The sequence below is a fragment of the Mytilus edulis genome, chromosome 11 (assembly GCF_963676685.1).
Source record: "Mytilus edulis chromosome 11, xbMytEdul2.2, whole genome shotgun sequence".
Lineage (NCBI taxonomy): Eukaryota > Metazoa > Mollusca > Bivalvia > Mytilida > Mytilidae > Mytilus > Mytilus edulis.
This window is the reverse complement of record NC_092354.1, coordinates 70,617,282-70,629,906: the sequence shown is the minus strand read 5'-3', so window position 1 is coordinate 70,629,906 and position 12,625 is coordinate 70,617,282. Positions and strand designations below refer to the sequence as shown.

At 32.7% G+C, this 12,625-nt stretch overlaps 1 protein-coding gene across 1 annotated transcript; it reads right to left on the bottom strand.

Moving 5' to 3' along the window:
- Positions 1–9,871: 9,871 nt before the first annotated feature.
- Positions 9,872–12,625, bottom strand: LOC139496177 (uncharacterized). Its single transcript, XM_071284646.1, has 2 exons — positions 10,082–12,625; positions 9,872–10,026 (listed from the first exon to the last, which is right to left on the bottom strand). Exon 1 carries the CDS (start codon positions 12,507–12,509, stop codon positions 10,116–10,118), a length of 2,394 nt encoding a protein of 797 aa, XP_071140747.1. The 5' UTR covers positions 12,510–12,625; the 3' UTR covers positions 9,872–10,026; positions 10,082–10,115.

Here is a 12,625-nt window from a genome sequence, read left to right as displayed (position 1 = left end):
GACAAAATTTAAGACTAGAATAAAAAATCTAGACTTTGCAATGCACACAGCATTGTCTCAATCTAATTTCAGCATATGTAAAATTTTGATGGAAAACACATGCAACTATTTTGACGGGGAAGCAATATTAGAGGAAATAGCTCGAAATAAATTATATTATACATCGAGTCAATGTTTTGCCTTTGTGAAGTATGTTGTATCTGAGTATTCCTGTTTGAATGTAGACGTTTTATTGGCTATATCCAATAAACTTCATAAGAACTTTGAAATGGTCAAATGGATTATGAGTATTACAGAAAGTGAAGTATTTTACAATGCATGTAGAAACCATCATTGGGTACACAAAGAAATATGTGCACTAAAATTAATATATGATACAGACTTTTACAAGACTTTAGATGTAACCACAGTACTGGTTGAAGAGTTAAGATATGGAAACAATGATTGCATAATATTTCTGCTCGAGAACATTGATGTAGAGCAGGCTAAGGCAGAAATTGTTGAAAGAGTATGTTCATGTGGTGATGAGTATTTAATGCAACTGATGTTTAAAAGATTTAAAAATTTAGATACAGTTGATATAATGAGCATCGCAGTAAAACAACAGAGCTTGAAAGCTGTAAAATGGTTATGCACACACTTTGACAAACAATTGAAGTTTAAGACTATACTAAAAGAAGCTACCAGTTGTAAAGCCATACCCATTTTCATCTACCTTTCAGAGGTAATTGATCAAAAATATTTAAATACGGTGGATAGTTTTGTCGCTCTAAAAATTGCAATGTCAGTAAATAAAGGAGACAGTGGTGTACGGTTGTTCAAAAAGTTCTTTAAAGATCCTATGAATGAATATAGAATAAATGATATGTTGAAATTTTCCTGTATGAATAATAATAAGAAATGTGCTCAAGTGTTATTTCAAAATTTCAAAAGCGAATTCCTACATTTTAATATGGCATTGAAAACTGTGCTGGCGTCAGGAGACTTTGATTTGCTTAAGATTGTTTTATGCAAATATGAAACTACACTTTTTGATATGAATTCGCTTATCCGCAGTATTTGGGAAAGTTTCGAAATCCGAAATGCTGATGACATTACAAAATGGTTGTTACAGAACTTTGATCCAATTTTGTTTGATATCACATACATTGTAAAAATGGCATGTTACTATGACAATTTACCATTTTTTCAGTGGTTGTATCGCTCATATGGATTATCGAATACATCATTGGAATCATTATTCATACATGCATGCCGAAGTAGTTCTATTTCAATTCTTCAATGGCTTTTTGAAAGGATAAGACAACCAATTGACTACAAAAAATGTATAGATGATGCTATATTTTTTAGTTCATCAGTCGTTATATTCTTAATTCAGAATTTTGAATTCGATCAATCGGACATTGATAGAATATGTACATTATACTTGAGAAAGAAAGACGAAAGACGTCGTTTAGAGTTGCAATTGTGCATTTTTGAGACATATGGAAAGGATTTAATTGACGTAAAATCAGTTTTTGATACGGTGTGTCGATTGAGCTCAGTAAAGGAAGTCAAATGGTTGATGAATAGAGTTGACTTAAACCTTCTAAATTTCAATTCGGCAATAGAGGAAGCGCTGCGAGGAAATAAAGATGAAACCTTCGCATATTTATACGAGTTTGTTAACTTTAGTGACCCACAAGAAGTCGATAAAATTTTTATTGAAGCTTGTCGCTATGGTAATTTACAACCGGTAACATTCCTTTATCTTACGTATTGCGAATCTCTAAACATATCTGAAGCAATCGCAGAGCTTTGTCGAAGTAAAACGATATCACACAAACATTTCGACGTCTTGAAATTTCTAGTCAGATTTTCGTCACCTAGTATCATTGACTGCCAACTATTAATGAATCGGGCTTGTAAAAACGGCGACATAGTAAACTTTTGTTGGTTATTAGAGAACTGTGATCCTGACATATTTGAGGTACGTTCAGCAATACACCATGCTTTTAACACTTTTTTAACAGAAGAGAGAAAAAATATTAGTATTAGTATAACATTGATGTTTTTAACGCAGTGCAATTGTGTTTCGTCAGATATACAAGCTGCCATGGAAATAGCATGCAAGAACGAAATGCCTTGTTTAATGAATATGTTAGTGACATTATTTGATTGGGTTTCTTTTGATTTCCAAAAACTTGTTGGCATTGCATTGGATCCAATGAAGGAAGAAAGTTTAAAGTTTATTCTTAGTATGAATAGAAACGTCCATATTGATATTCAGAACCTTGTCCTAAGTGTGTGTAAAAAAGGCAAAAGTAGTGCGCTAGAGGTATTGAAAGTTTGCATATCAAATTCTGGATTAGAACATGTTGATGTTCAAAGTACAATACATGCTATCCTCGATATTCAATGCACAGAAGATTTAAGAAATGAATTGATAGAGATTTTGTTACAGAATATTGACAACAAACAAATGAACATTATGTCAGTAATACAAAAGATATATACTTTTAATTCAAATCAACGAAGTAGGTTGTCGAAGTGTTCTGATTTGGTAATATGGATTCTGCTAAATTGCAGGCATATGATGATCAACAAACAGGAGACTATGCTTGAAATGTGTAGAAGAGGTGACTTTGACAGCATGAAATTATTGTTATGTATCACGTTTTACAGAACTCTTGTCAACGTATCGTGCATGCATAATGCATTTGCCAGTGGCGAACTCAAGTTGATAACAATGTTAATAGCTAAATGTCCTGAGATCAAGTTTGACAAGAAAGTCGCTTTGAACAATGCATCAACTAATGGAGATATCACAGTTGTTCAATGGCTGTTTCACACATATGCTACAAGTTCTAATCGTTTATCATTCTTAGAACCTATCTTAGATTTGAGATTAGCGCGATCTACTTTTGACTTAAATTCTGCTATGCTGAATGCTTGTAAAAATGGTAACACAGATGTCGTTCAATGGCTGCTTCAGATATTTCCACACGAAATATTTGACATGAGATTAGGTTTAATTGAAACAAGTGGGAGTGGAGATGTTGATTTAGTAAAATGGATGCTCGCAGTGTATGATAACGACATTTTCGATATTGAGACTTCTTTAATATCTGCGTGTAAAAACGGAAAAACTAAAGTCGTTCAATTCATCATTGAAAAATTTGGGAAATATGCTTTTAATATTGAAATTGTGGTTGGGGAAGCATCTGGAAGTGGAAACATTGAACTTGTAAAATGGCTTCATAAAACAATTGATTGCAGATTATATAATATAAAATCTGCAATGTTGATGGCATGCATAAATAACAGAAGTGATGTTGTTCGTTGGATACTAGATAACTTCGACCATAGTTATTTCAATATGCAAATGGCGACAATTGTTGCCTGTGAGTGGGGGAGAATTGAACTTGTTTAAAACCACCAGTGTTAAATGATATGTTTCGCAGTCAAAACTGATTAAAAACTTAGAACAGATCATAACACTATCCTAATATATATATACCAAAGACGCAATGTTACAAGTGTGTTGAAACACCGCATATCGTATTAGTAAATTAATTGGTTATTTTGACCGTATAGTTTGTGAAGTGACGATTTCATGGAGCAGTACTTGAGTAAAAATCACAATGCGAAATTGAACAAGCCTAGCGCTGATATATAATTTTTTGTTGTTGATTTGTGTATTTTATCACCGCCACTGTAAACAAGCATTGCAGGACCATGCTTTAGAGGAATACCTTAATTTAAAACTATGAAATGTGACTTTTCCCTCTAGCCTGATATTAAATGTATTAACAGCCCATCTGGCCATGTTACTAATTTGGAACTAAACTTTATTCAACATGCACATCTCCAAAAGGTAATATAGTCATCAAAAGTACCAGGCTTATAATTTAATACACCAGACAAGCGTTTCGTCTACATAGGACTCATCAGTGACGCTCAGATCAAAATAGCCAAACAAGTACAATGTTGAAGAGCAAAGAGGACAAAATTAAGAATGGAAAAGGGGAATGTGTCAAAGCGACAACAACCCGACCATAGAGCAGACAACAGCCGAAGGTCACCAATTGGTCTTCAATGTCGGGAGAAACTCCCGCACCCGGAGGCGTCTCTCATATGGCCCCTAAACAAATATGCATACTAGTTCAGTGATAATGGACGTCATACTAAACTCCGAATTATACACAAGAAACTAAAATTTAAAAGCCATACCAGACTAACAAAGGCCAGAGGCTCCTGACTTGGGACAGGCGCAAAATTATCCTTTTGGCGTAGTTCGGTAAATCCCACCGTTGTGTTGTTGTGCTGTGGTAATTTTTTGTATTTCAATCTTTCGTTTTGCTTATATGCTTTGTATATATCCCATATATTATCTACAGCCTTCTGTAAAATCGGGTTCGATCCACCTTTTTCTACACAAGGAAATGCCTGTATCAAGTCGTGAATATGGCAACTGTTGTCCATTCATTTGGTGTGTTTGAACTTTTAATTTTGCCATTTGTTTAGGGTCTTTCTATTGAGTTTTCTTCGTTGTTCGATATTTTTATTTTACTTTTAGTGATTTAAAAAGATGTGATATGATTGCTAATGGGACAATTCTCACCAATATGTTCTACAACAATGAACAAAGCCCATACCGCATAGTCAAGGGGGTTTATATAATATAATAATAATTGATTTGATAAACCGTTGCTCTTAGTTAGTCTTCCCTGTGGATTCCGATTAGTAAAAATATGTGTAAATAAATCCGTATATATCATCAATATAATTGAAAACAGTTTTGCGTTTAAAATGAGATTACTATAACACGTCACTGTGATCTAGTAATCTCAGGTTTAAATCAGCCATAGTGTCGAGTGTATACCATACAAAGTTTAATGTACTTGTTACCCATGAATTTAAACAGGGTTATATAATTATATAATGTATAACGTGAGGGTACTCAACTTGTACCTATTTTGACAGTTTTTTCACCTACGTCTTTTTATGCTCAAAACAAAAGTTTCCATTCTGGGTTTAAATTGTAGATGTTTCCTTATTTACTATATAGTTACACCTGTTTAATTTTGAATTCATATTGAATCATACAAGCATGGGTCTAATTGATCTCCAAACGATCAATGATTCTGTAATGGGGCGTTCCCGAATTTCATCAATGCTTATTAATTCACATTCTTGAAAATCGTAAAACAGATGCGTTTTTCTATATCGTCAAATATTAAGAACAATTTGACATTATCCATGTTAACTGTTCTTCTTTTAAGAAATGGATGCTTGTAACATATTTTTTTTGCTCATTTTGAAAAGATGATCTTTTGTGAACGTCGCATGGCGATCGACGTTTCAGTAGATTATTTTTTTAACAGTAAATATTTTAAGATGTATTGTGAACGTTTGTTCATTTCTAAATATATTTACTTATGCTGAATTAGTTTAAAATGTCAAATGATACAGGTTATATATATAGCAGGCCTTTTACGAATTAACTTATTTAATTCACGGAAAGCGTAGCTTTAAGTGGATTAAATATGTTAATGAGTAAGGCGTGTCTATATATGATTTGTAAAATTAATGGACTATGACACATGTTTTAAGGCTAAACCCTAAAAATAAAACTTTACTGCACTATTAGATATCATACGTCAATCAAATAGTGGCGTGACACTATATATCTAATTTCAGAAACTTAATATCAGTTGGATTTGTTTGTCTGATAAAGGTACGTTTGAAATACAAAGAATTGTTGCCGTTTGATTATTACTCGATAGTCATTTATTTTTTCTTCCCAAAAATTCTTGAAAAGGGTTTGTGGTTGGGCGAGAAAAGGGGTTGGGGGTTAATGCAAAAATTTATATTCTATGATTATTTGCTATCAAAACATAAAAAAAGACTTGTAGTTTCAAAGGACGTTGTGATAAAATGGAAACATATCCCTAATACCAATTATGAAGGTAAATCAAAATGTTCTTTCATTTCCCAAAACTGGGGAGGATGGGTTAATTGGTTGCGTGTTGAATTCACGTAAGGTCCAGGGACAAATGGTTGAAGCTTGTTCAATACACGAAAATAGAACTTTATATGTGTGTGGGGGAGGTATGTTTTGTATTCTTCTAAAAGGATATTCTGATCCCCAATTTGATGACAAGTTGTTTTATTCTGGTCAAGCAGATGACATAAAAATAAATTTTGAATCCAGATTTTCCCCATACCTTATAGTGCTTAATATTGAAAAAATAATTTCATTGATAGCGTTGAAAAACTAAATAAGATTGATCGCGCTTTTTGCGAAAACAAATTTCCGACTGAGACAAAAAAAAACACATAGCTCCCTTGAAGTTCAACTGGTTGCTCCCTAATTACTACCTCAAGGAGGCGGAGCTAGACTGTTCATTAGCAACTTTTGAGTTGGAAGTTAATGCACTGGTTTAAGATCCTCCCATTATTTGCTTTTCAAACGAGAAGTTCTCTACGGCGGGATTGGAGAGTGAAATAACTAAAACATCATTCAGTTAACGCACTCTACTAAAAATAACCGAGTTAACTCACCAGAAGATCAAAGGAAAATTTATCATTCATGTAACAAATAAGAATTGTTTAGTCTCAAATAAAACTTGGAAGATTTCCGCAGCTAGTTTTGTTCAGTAGGTGCAATTTGGGTACTCATAATTATCGACACCGTTAAAGCTTTAGAATTGTGCTAGTTCATATCGCACATTATTATTTTTATTTAAAGCATATATTTGAACTCTCTGATGTAATAAGTCATATAACCTATGTCATGTTCAACAAATTTTTAGAATGGTGCAAGCGTCTTAACTGATGTTCGGTTTGCCTTTTTTATTGTATAAATTTCAAGATTTAGTAAAAGTTTAATCTAAGAAGACTTAAAGATGATTCATTTAACATCAGAATCTGACTGACGAAGGATATCTGTTATTCGAAATATTTATAAATAATTACATCTATAGTTCCTTTTTATGTTATTGGTGTTGTTATGTACACTTTTTAGGCGTTTATATAATTTATTTTATTGTGTACATGTATCGTTAATTGTAACGATCCAGCGCCCTCGTGGGAAAAATCGTTGACTATTATTCAGACGTTTTATATATATGTTGGGTTGATGTTTAGACGAGTTGTATATACATTATGTACATAGCCATGTATCACCATCATTGATGGCGATCCGATGGATACATCTGTTGTAGAGTTGTCACTGACTCAGACGTACTTATAAATATAATTATTTTCTGTGACTGTATATTACTGAGCCTTTCATATTGCCGTTTGATAAAGGAACTTTCTATTTGAACTTTCCTAGGGGTTTGGCAGTATATTTTTTTACTTTTGGTTTATAAAATAGGCGAAAAATGACAAATGGAGAATCAAAGCTCGTATATTGGAGACAAACTGACACAATCATGGCAAAAACGAAAAACACTGTGACAATTTTGTTATTGCGATATATTTTACATTATGATGTATTTATCTTTTAGTTTACTCTTGGTTGTTGAAGTCTATTTGTCTATGATTATTTTTTTCATTATGTTGTCAGAGATTCGTCGGCTATGTTTTGATATTTTTTTTCTTTCTTTCCGTCAATACAATTAAGTAGTGTTATAATGATGGTAAGTGCACAGTAGAGCAGGAAGAGCAGGATAGATCACGCCGGTAAGAGCAATATAAGTTGGTAAAAAGGATATTTGTTAGGGTGGCGTTCTTTTTGTCTCCACGTTACAGAATTTTGTGTTGTTACCAACTTAATTTAGCCTTGCTTGACTAAATTGGTAAAAGCAAAGTCAATACCGTAGTCAGCTATGTATAACGTCTCCGAAATGACAAAAGTAAAACAATTCAAACGAGAAAACTTAAGTAAAAAAATTTACGAAGAACAAATTTGTTACACAGCAAGAAACGAGAACCACTGAATTAGAGGCTCCTGACTTGGGACAGGCACTTACATCAAGACTATAGTTTGCGTTGATTTAATGGTAAAATAACTCAATAGTGGTGTTGAATAAACTGTTGAAGACTTGAAGTAGAATTTAATTAACAAATTGTATGGATTTCAGGATGTGGAATATTTTTTATACCATGGCCAGACTGTCGAAAATGATTTTAAATAGAGGCTTATTATTAATGACAAATAAATGCTTAAAATTCAGTTTGTAAATATATCATCCATTTTTTTGTTGTTGTAAATACTGTGAATCATGCACATTTATTCTATATCCCAGAATCTTTCTCAAAAAGGCAAACCAAAAATGTGAAATTCATTTTTTTTTCATTTCATTACCGCCAGTTTGCTGACTGGGATATGCAGATTGCAATTAATAGCATTTAAGTGTTGTTCTTGTAGAGACTATAATGGTATATGACGTAGGTCAGTTAGTACAAGATAGGATCGGTTAGTGAAAAGGGTATGCATGGAATTCATCAGAAGATAGAATAGTAATTGTATTTGCCAACACGTTGTATTATCAAATCCTTGTGTTTTCCATTCAAATCCTCATAACTTCTCTTTATCATTAAATGATTACTAAACTGCAAGCTTGTAGTCGTTCTCTATATGGGATTTTATATTTTTGCTTTGTTTGATCGTTGTCTCATGGAAAGTATACCACATAGTTCGTCTTGAATTTAAAAGGATTATTATATATCAAGCCGCAATGCGTTCTGTGTACGATATTTTGTATTCTGTTGTTTTGTTGAAAATCGTTGTCTAATTGACAATTATTCCAACTCTCAGTATTTTCCATATAATGTTACTGGAGATAACATAAATATACAACTGGCATTGTACAATTGCAGGTGTGCCATTTCGGTAAAGTAACATAGAGTATCAACCATATCAGAATACTACCAACAATAAAAAAAACCACTTAAACTATATGCATGAAACACCAACTATTTTAAAAAAAAAAATGATATTTTGAGTTAAGCACAGTATCGGTTTTTTTAGCACTTACAAAGCAACACATTTTACGAATTGGAGTTAATTAGTAATGAAATATGTCACTTGGTTCCAAAACACATTAAATTAAAAATTATACAACTATAATATCAATACATATACATTTCTCCTGAGTACCATAACAGTTCAAACGTTTGCAATTGTGAACTGGTTTTCTTTAATACAGGAATGTTAAAGAGAGATTTGAATGAATTATTGACCAGGTGACAACAATATTACTTCTATATATAAAAAAAAAGAAGATGTGGTATGATTTCCAATGAGACAACCGTCCACAAGAGACAAAAATGACACAGAAATTAACATCTATAGGTCACCGTACGGTCTTCAACAATGAGCAAAGGCCCATACCGCATAGTCAGCTATAAAAGGCCCCGAAATGACAACGTAAAACAATTCAAACGAGAAAACTAACGGTCTTATTTTAAAAAAAAACAATGAACGAAAAACAAATATGTATATTTCCATACATGTATATGCCTTTGAGAATCGTGTTCATAAATAACGAAAAAACGATTGAAGTGAAAACATCTAACAGCTACCAACATACATATAAAAGTGCACTTCAATAAAAGACATTTCTCCAGTATAAAGACTCCAAAAACATAGACAGAAAAAAGCATCCGAATACTATATTTTTAAATGTCTCTAAAAGTATCACAGGTAGTCAACCTAGGTTTACGGCACCAATAAAATGTTGAGGTGATATGAATTTTACAACATGAAAGCAGACGTACTGTAAAATTCATACATCAGATTTAAAATGATTTAGAAAAAAAGAATGACAAATAAGGATAGTTAGTAAGAACAACATTTGACATTATGTTTTATTATCTTTTTACTCCACTTAGGATCTGCTATGCGAGTAAAATATTCAGTTCGGCAAACTGTCCGTGCAACCATGACATGGAACAAGACGTACGCTTGCATCCTCATTATCATCTGTTTTGTGGTATGACATCAGTTTTGTACATCAATTCGAATGTGTTTTTCATCAATTTTTTTCTTCGAATTGATAACCATAAGGATTGACACACATTTTATTTCCCCTACTCGAATGCATGAAACATATCAAAATAACTAAGATTAGTATCCAACAATCCTTACTTTTGGTAATTTTGCATGCCGTCATTATCCCAAGTTATATTTCAAATAATTCGCAACTAACGGGTGCATGAAGCCATTCCACAAGCTTTTTATTTCCGCTTTTGCATGCTTCTGTTGTTATAGTTTCCATATGAAAAGCATCTATCCCAAATTTGTCAATGAAGAGTTGAACGACTTTAAGATTTCCATTTTTACACGCAGATATTAAAGAAGTTTCAATATCGAAAATGTCGTTATCATATACTGCTAGCATCCATTTTACTAAATCAGCCTGTCCACTCGCACTTGTTTCAATTAGACTTAATCTCATGTCGAACGTTTCATAAGAATAAAGTTGAAGCAGCCATTGTACGACATCTGTGTTACCATTTCTACAGGCGTTGAGCATAGCAGAATTCAAATCGAAAACCGACCGTGCTAATTTCAGATCCAAGAGTGGTTCCAAGAACGGTAGGTCATAAGAACAGATTGAATATTTATAGAATAGCCATTGCACAACTGCAAAGGCTCCACTCGAAGAAGCATTGTTCATAGCGACTTTTGTGTCAATAGTTATACGAGGGAAATCTTGTATTAACATTTTTATCATTTCGAATGACCCACTGCTAAATGCATTATGTATACACAACTCGTTTACAAGATTTGCATATTTACGCGTATGAAGCAAGTATTCTATGCTATCTATGTCTCCCTTTCTACATATTTCATGTAAAGTTTCTTGAATGTCAATTAAGGAATGATGTATGTTTTTCAGAATCCATAAGACTAAAGCATTTCGTCCGCTCGTATAGCTCTTTTTTAATATTGACGTAAAATCTACAGTATTGCTGTCAACCTTCATGAACAAAAACTTGATAACTTCATTAGTAATATCTGTTGAATGTTTACATCGAATATCTAAGATAGTATGCATTGTATCAACAACCAAGTTTTGATCTAGTCCAACCATTACTGCGAAAAAGATGTAAATCATTAATGTCTCATTTCCACCTGTCTTACAAGCACTAACGATGATATTCTGCAGATCAATTTGCGAATTCCTACACTGACAAAATGCCAATGGAAAAATTTCAGTGTTTATAGGACTGATCGCAATATTTAAAATTCTCCGGAAATCAAAAGAATCTGGACCAAATATTAGGACTAACCACTTCATTAAAGTTACCATTCCTTTACTGCATACTGTTTCCATAACAGCTTGTATATCCGACAAAGTACACTGACATCGATTTAAGAGCAACATTGTTATGTCCTCACAATGTCGTTTATGGCCGGTTGATAAAAATTTGTCGAAAGCATGGTGAATTGCTGAGCGTACTTCAAATATATCAGGATCAAAGACGTATAATAAGTAAGTTGTATTTTCTATGTCGCCAGATTTACAAGCCCGATTCAAAAGTAATTGACAGTCTATGATACTTGGTGAAGAAAACGACACAAGAAACTTAAAAACATCAAAATGCTTATGTGTTATACTTTCGTTTTTACAAAGCTCTTTCATTGCTACTGATATTCTAAGTGATTCTCCATACTTATTATGAAGGATTTTTACAGGTTCCAAATTACCATGGTAACAAGCTTTAATAAAGATCTTATTGGCCTCCTTGAGGTCAATTAGTTTTACAAACTCAAATAAAAACAGGAAGGTTTCATCATTATTTCCCCGGAGTGCTTTTTTTATGGCCGAAAAGAAATTATGAAGATTGTTGTCAACTATTCTCATGAACCACTTCACCTCTGCTAATGAGCTTAATCGACAGACACTGTCAAACACTAACTTGACGTCGACCAATTTACTCCCATACGCCTCAAAAATACATAATTGAAATTCTAGCTGATCAACCTCCTCTCTCGAATATATTCTACATAACTTATCAATGTCAGATCGATCTAGATCAAAATTCTGAATGAAAAATATAACGACAGACATACTTATAAATAAAATTTCTTTGATAACTTCTTTAAAGCTAATTGGAAATGATATCTTTTCAAATAACCATTGCAGTACGGAAATAGCACTATGCTTGCATGCATATATAAATACTGATTCCAAAGTAATATTGGAAAAATTGAACTGACGACACAGCCATTGAGCAAATTCTAATTTGTCAGCACAACATGATTTTTTCAAAATGTATGATATATCAAACAATATTGGATCAAAATTCTGTAACAACCACTTTGTAATGCTTTCAGCATGTCTTCTGTTCCTAAATATGTCCAAAATGCCTTCAATAAGTTTATTCATATCGAAAATGGTAGTATCAAATGTACACAATAAGATCTTAAGCGAATCGAAGTCTCGTGACAGCAGCAAAGTTTTCAATGCTATATTTAAATGCAGGAATTCGATTTTGCAATTTTGAAATAATGTCTTGAATATCACTTCAGTATATTTCTTCTGTTTCATACAAGACAATTTCAACATATCATTAATTCTATATATATTTTTAGTATCTTTAAGGTAAAATTTAATTAAATGTGCGCGATCGTTTTCATCCCATAATGATACTCCTCGTTGAATAACCAATAAAATATTCCTTA

Coding starts and splice junctions, on each gene's coding strand:
- LOC139496177 (XM_071284646.1), bottom strand. CDS start 12,509: ATGTTGAAATTGTCTTGTATGAAACAGAAGAAATATACTGAAGTGATA.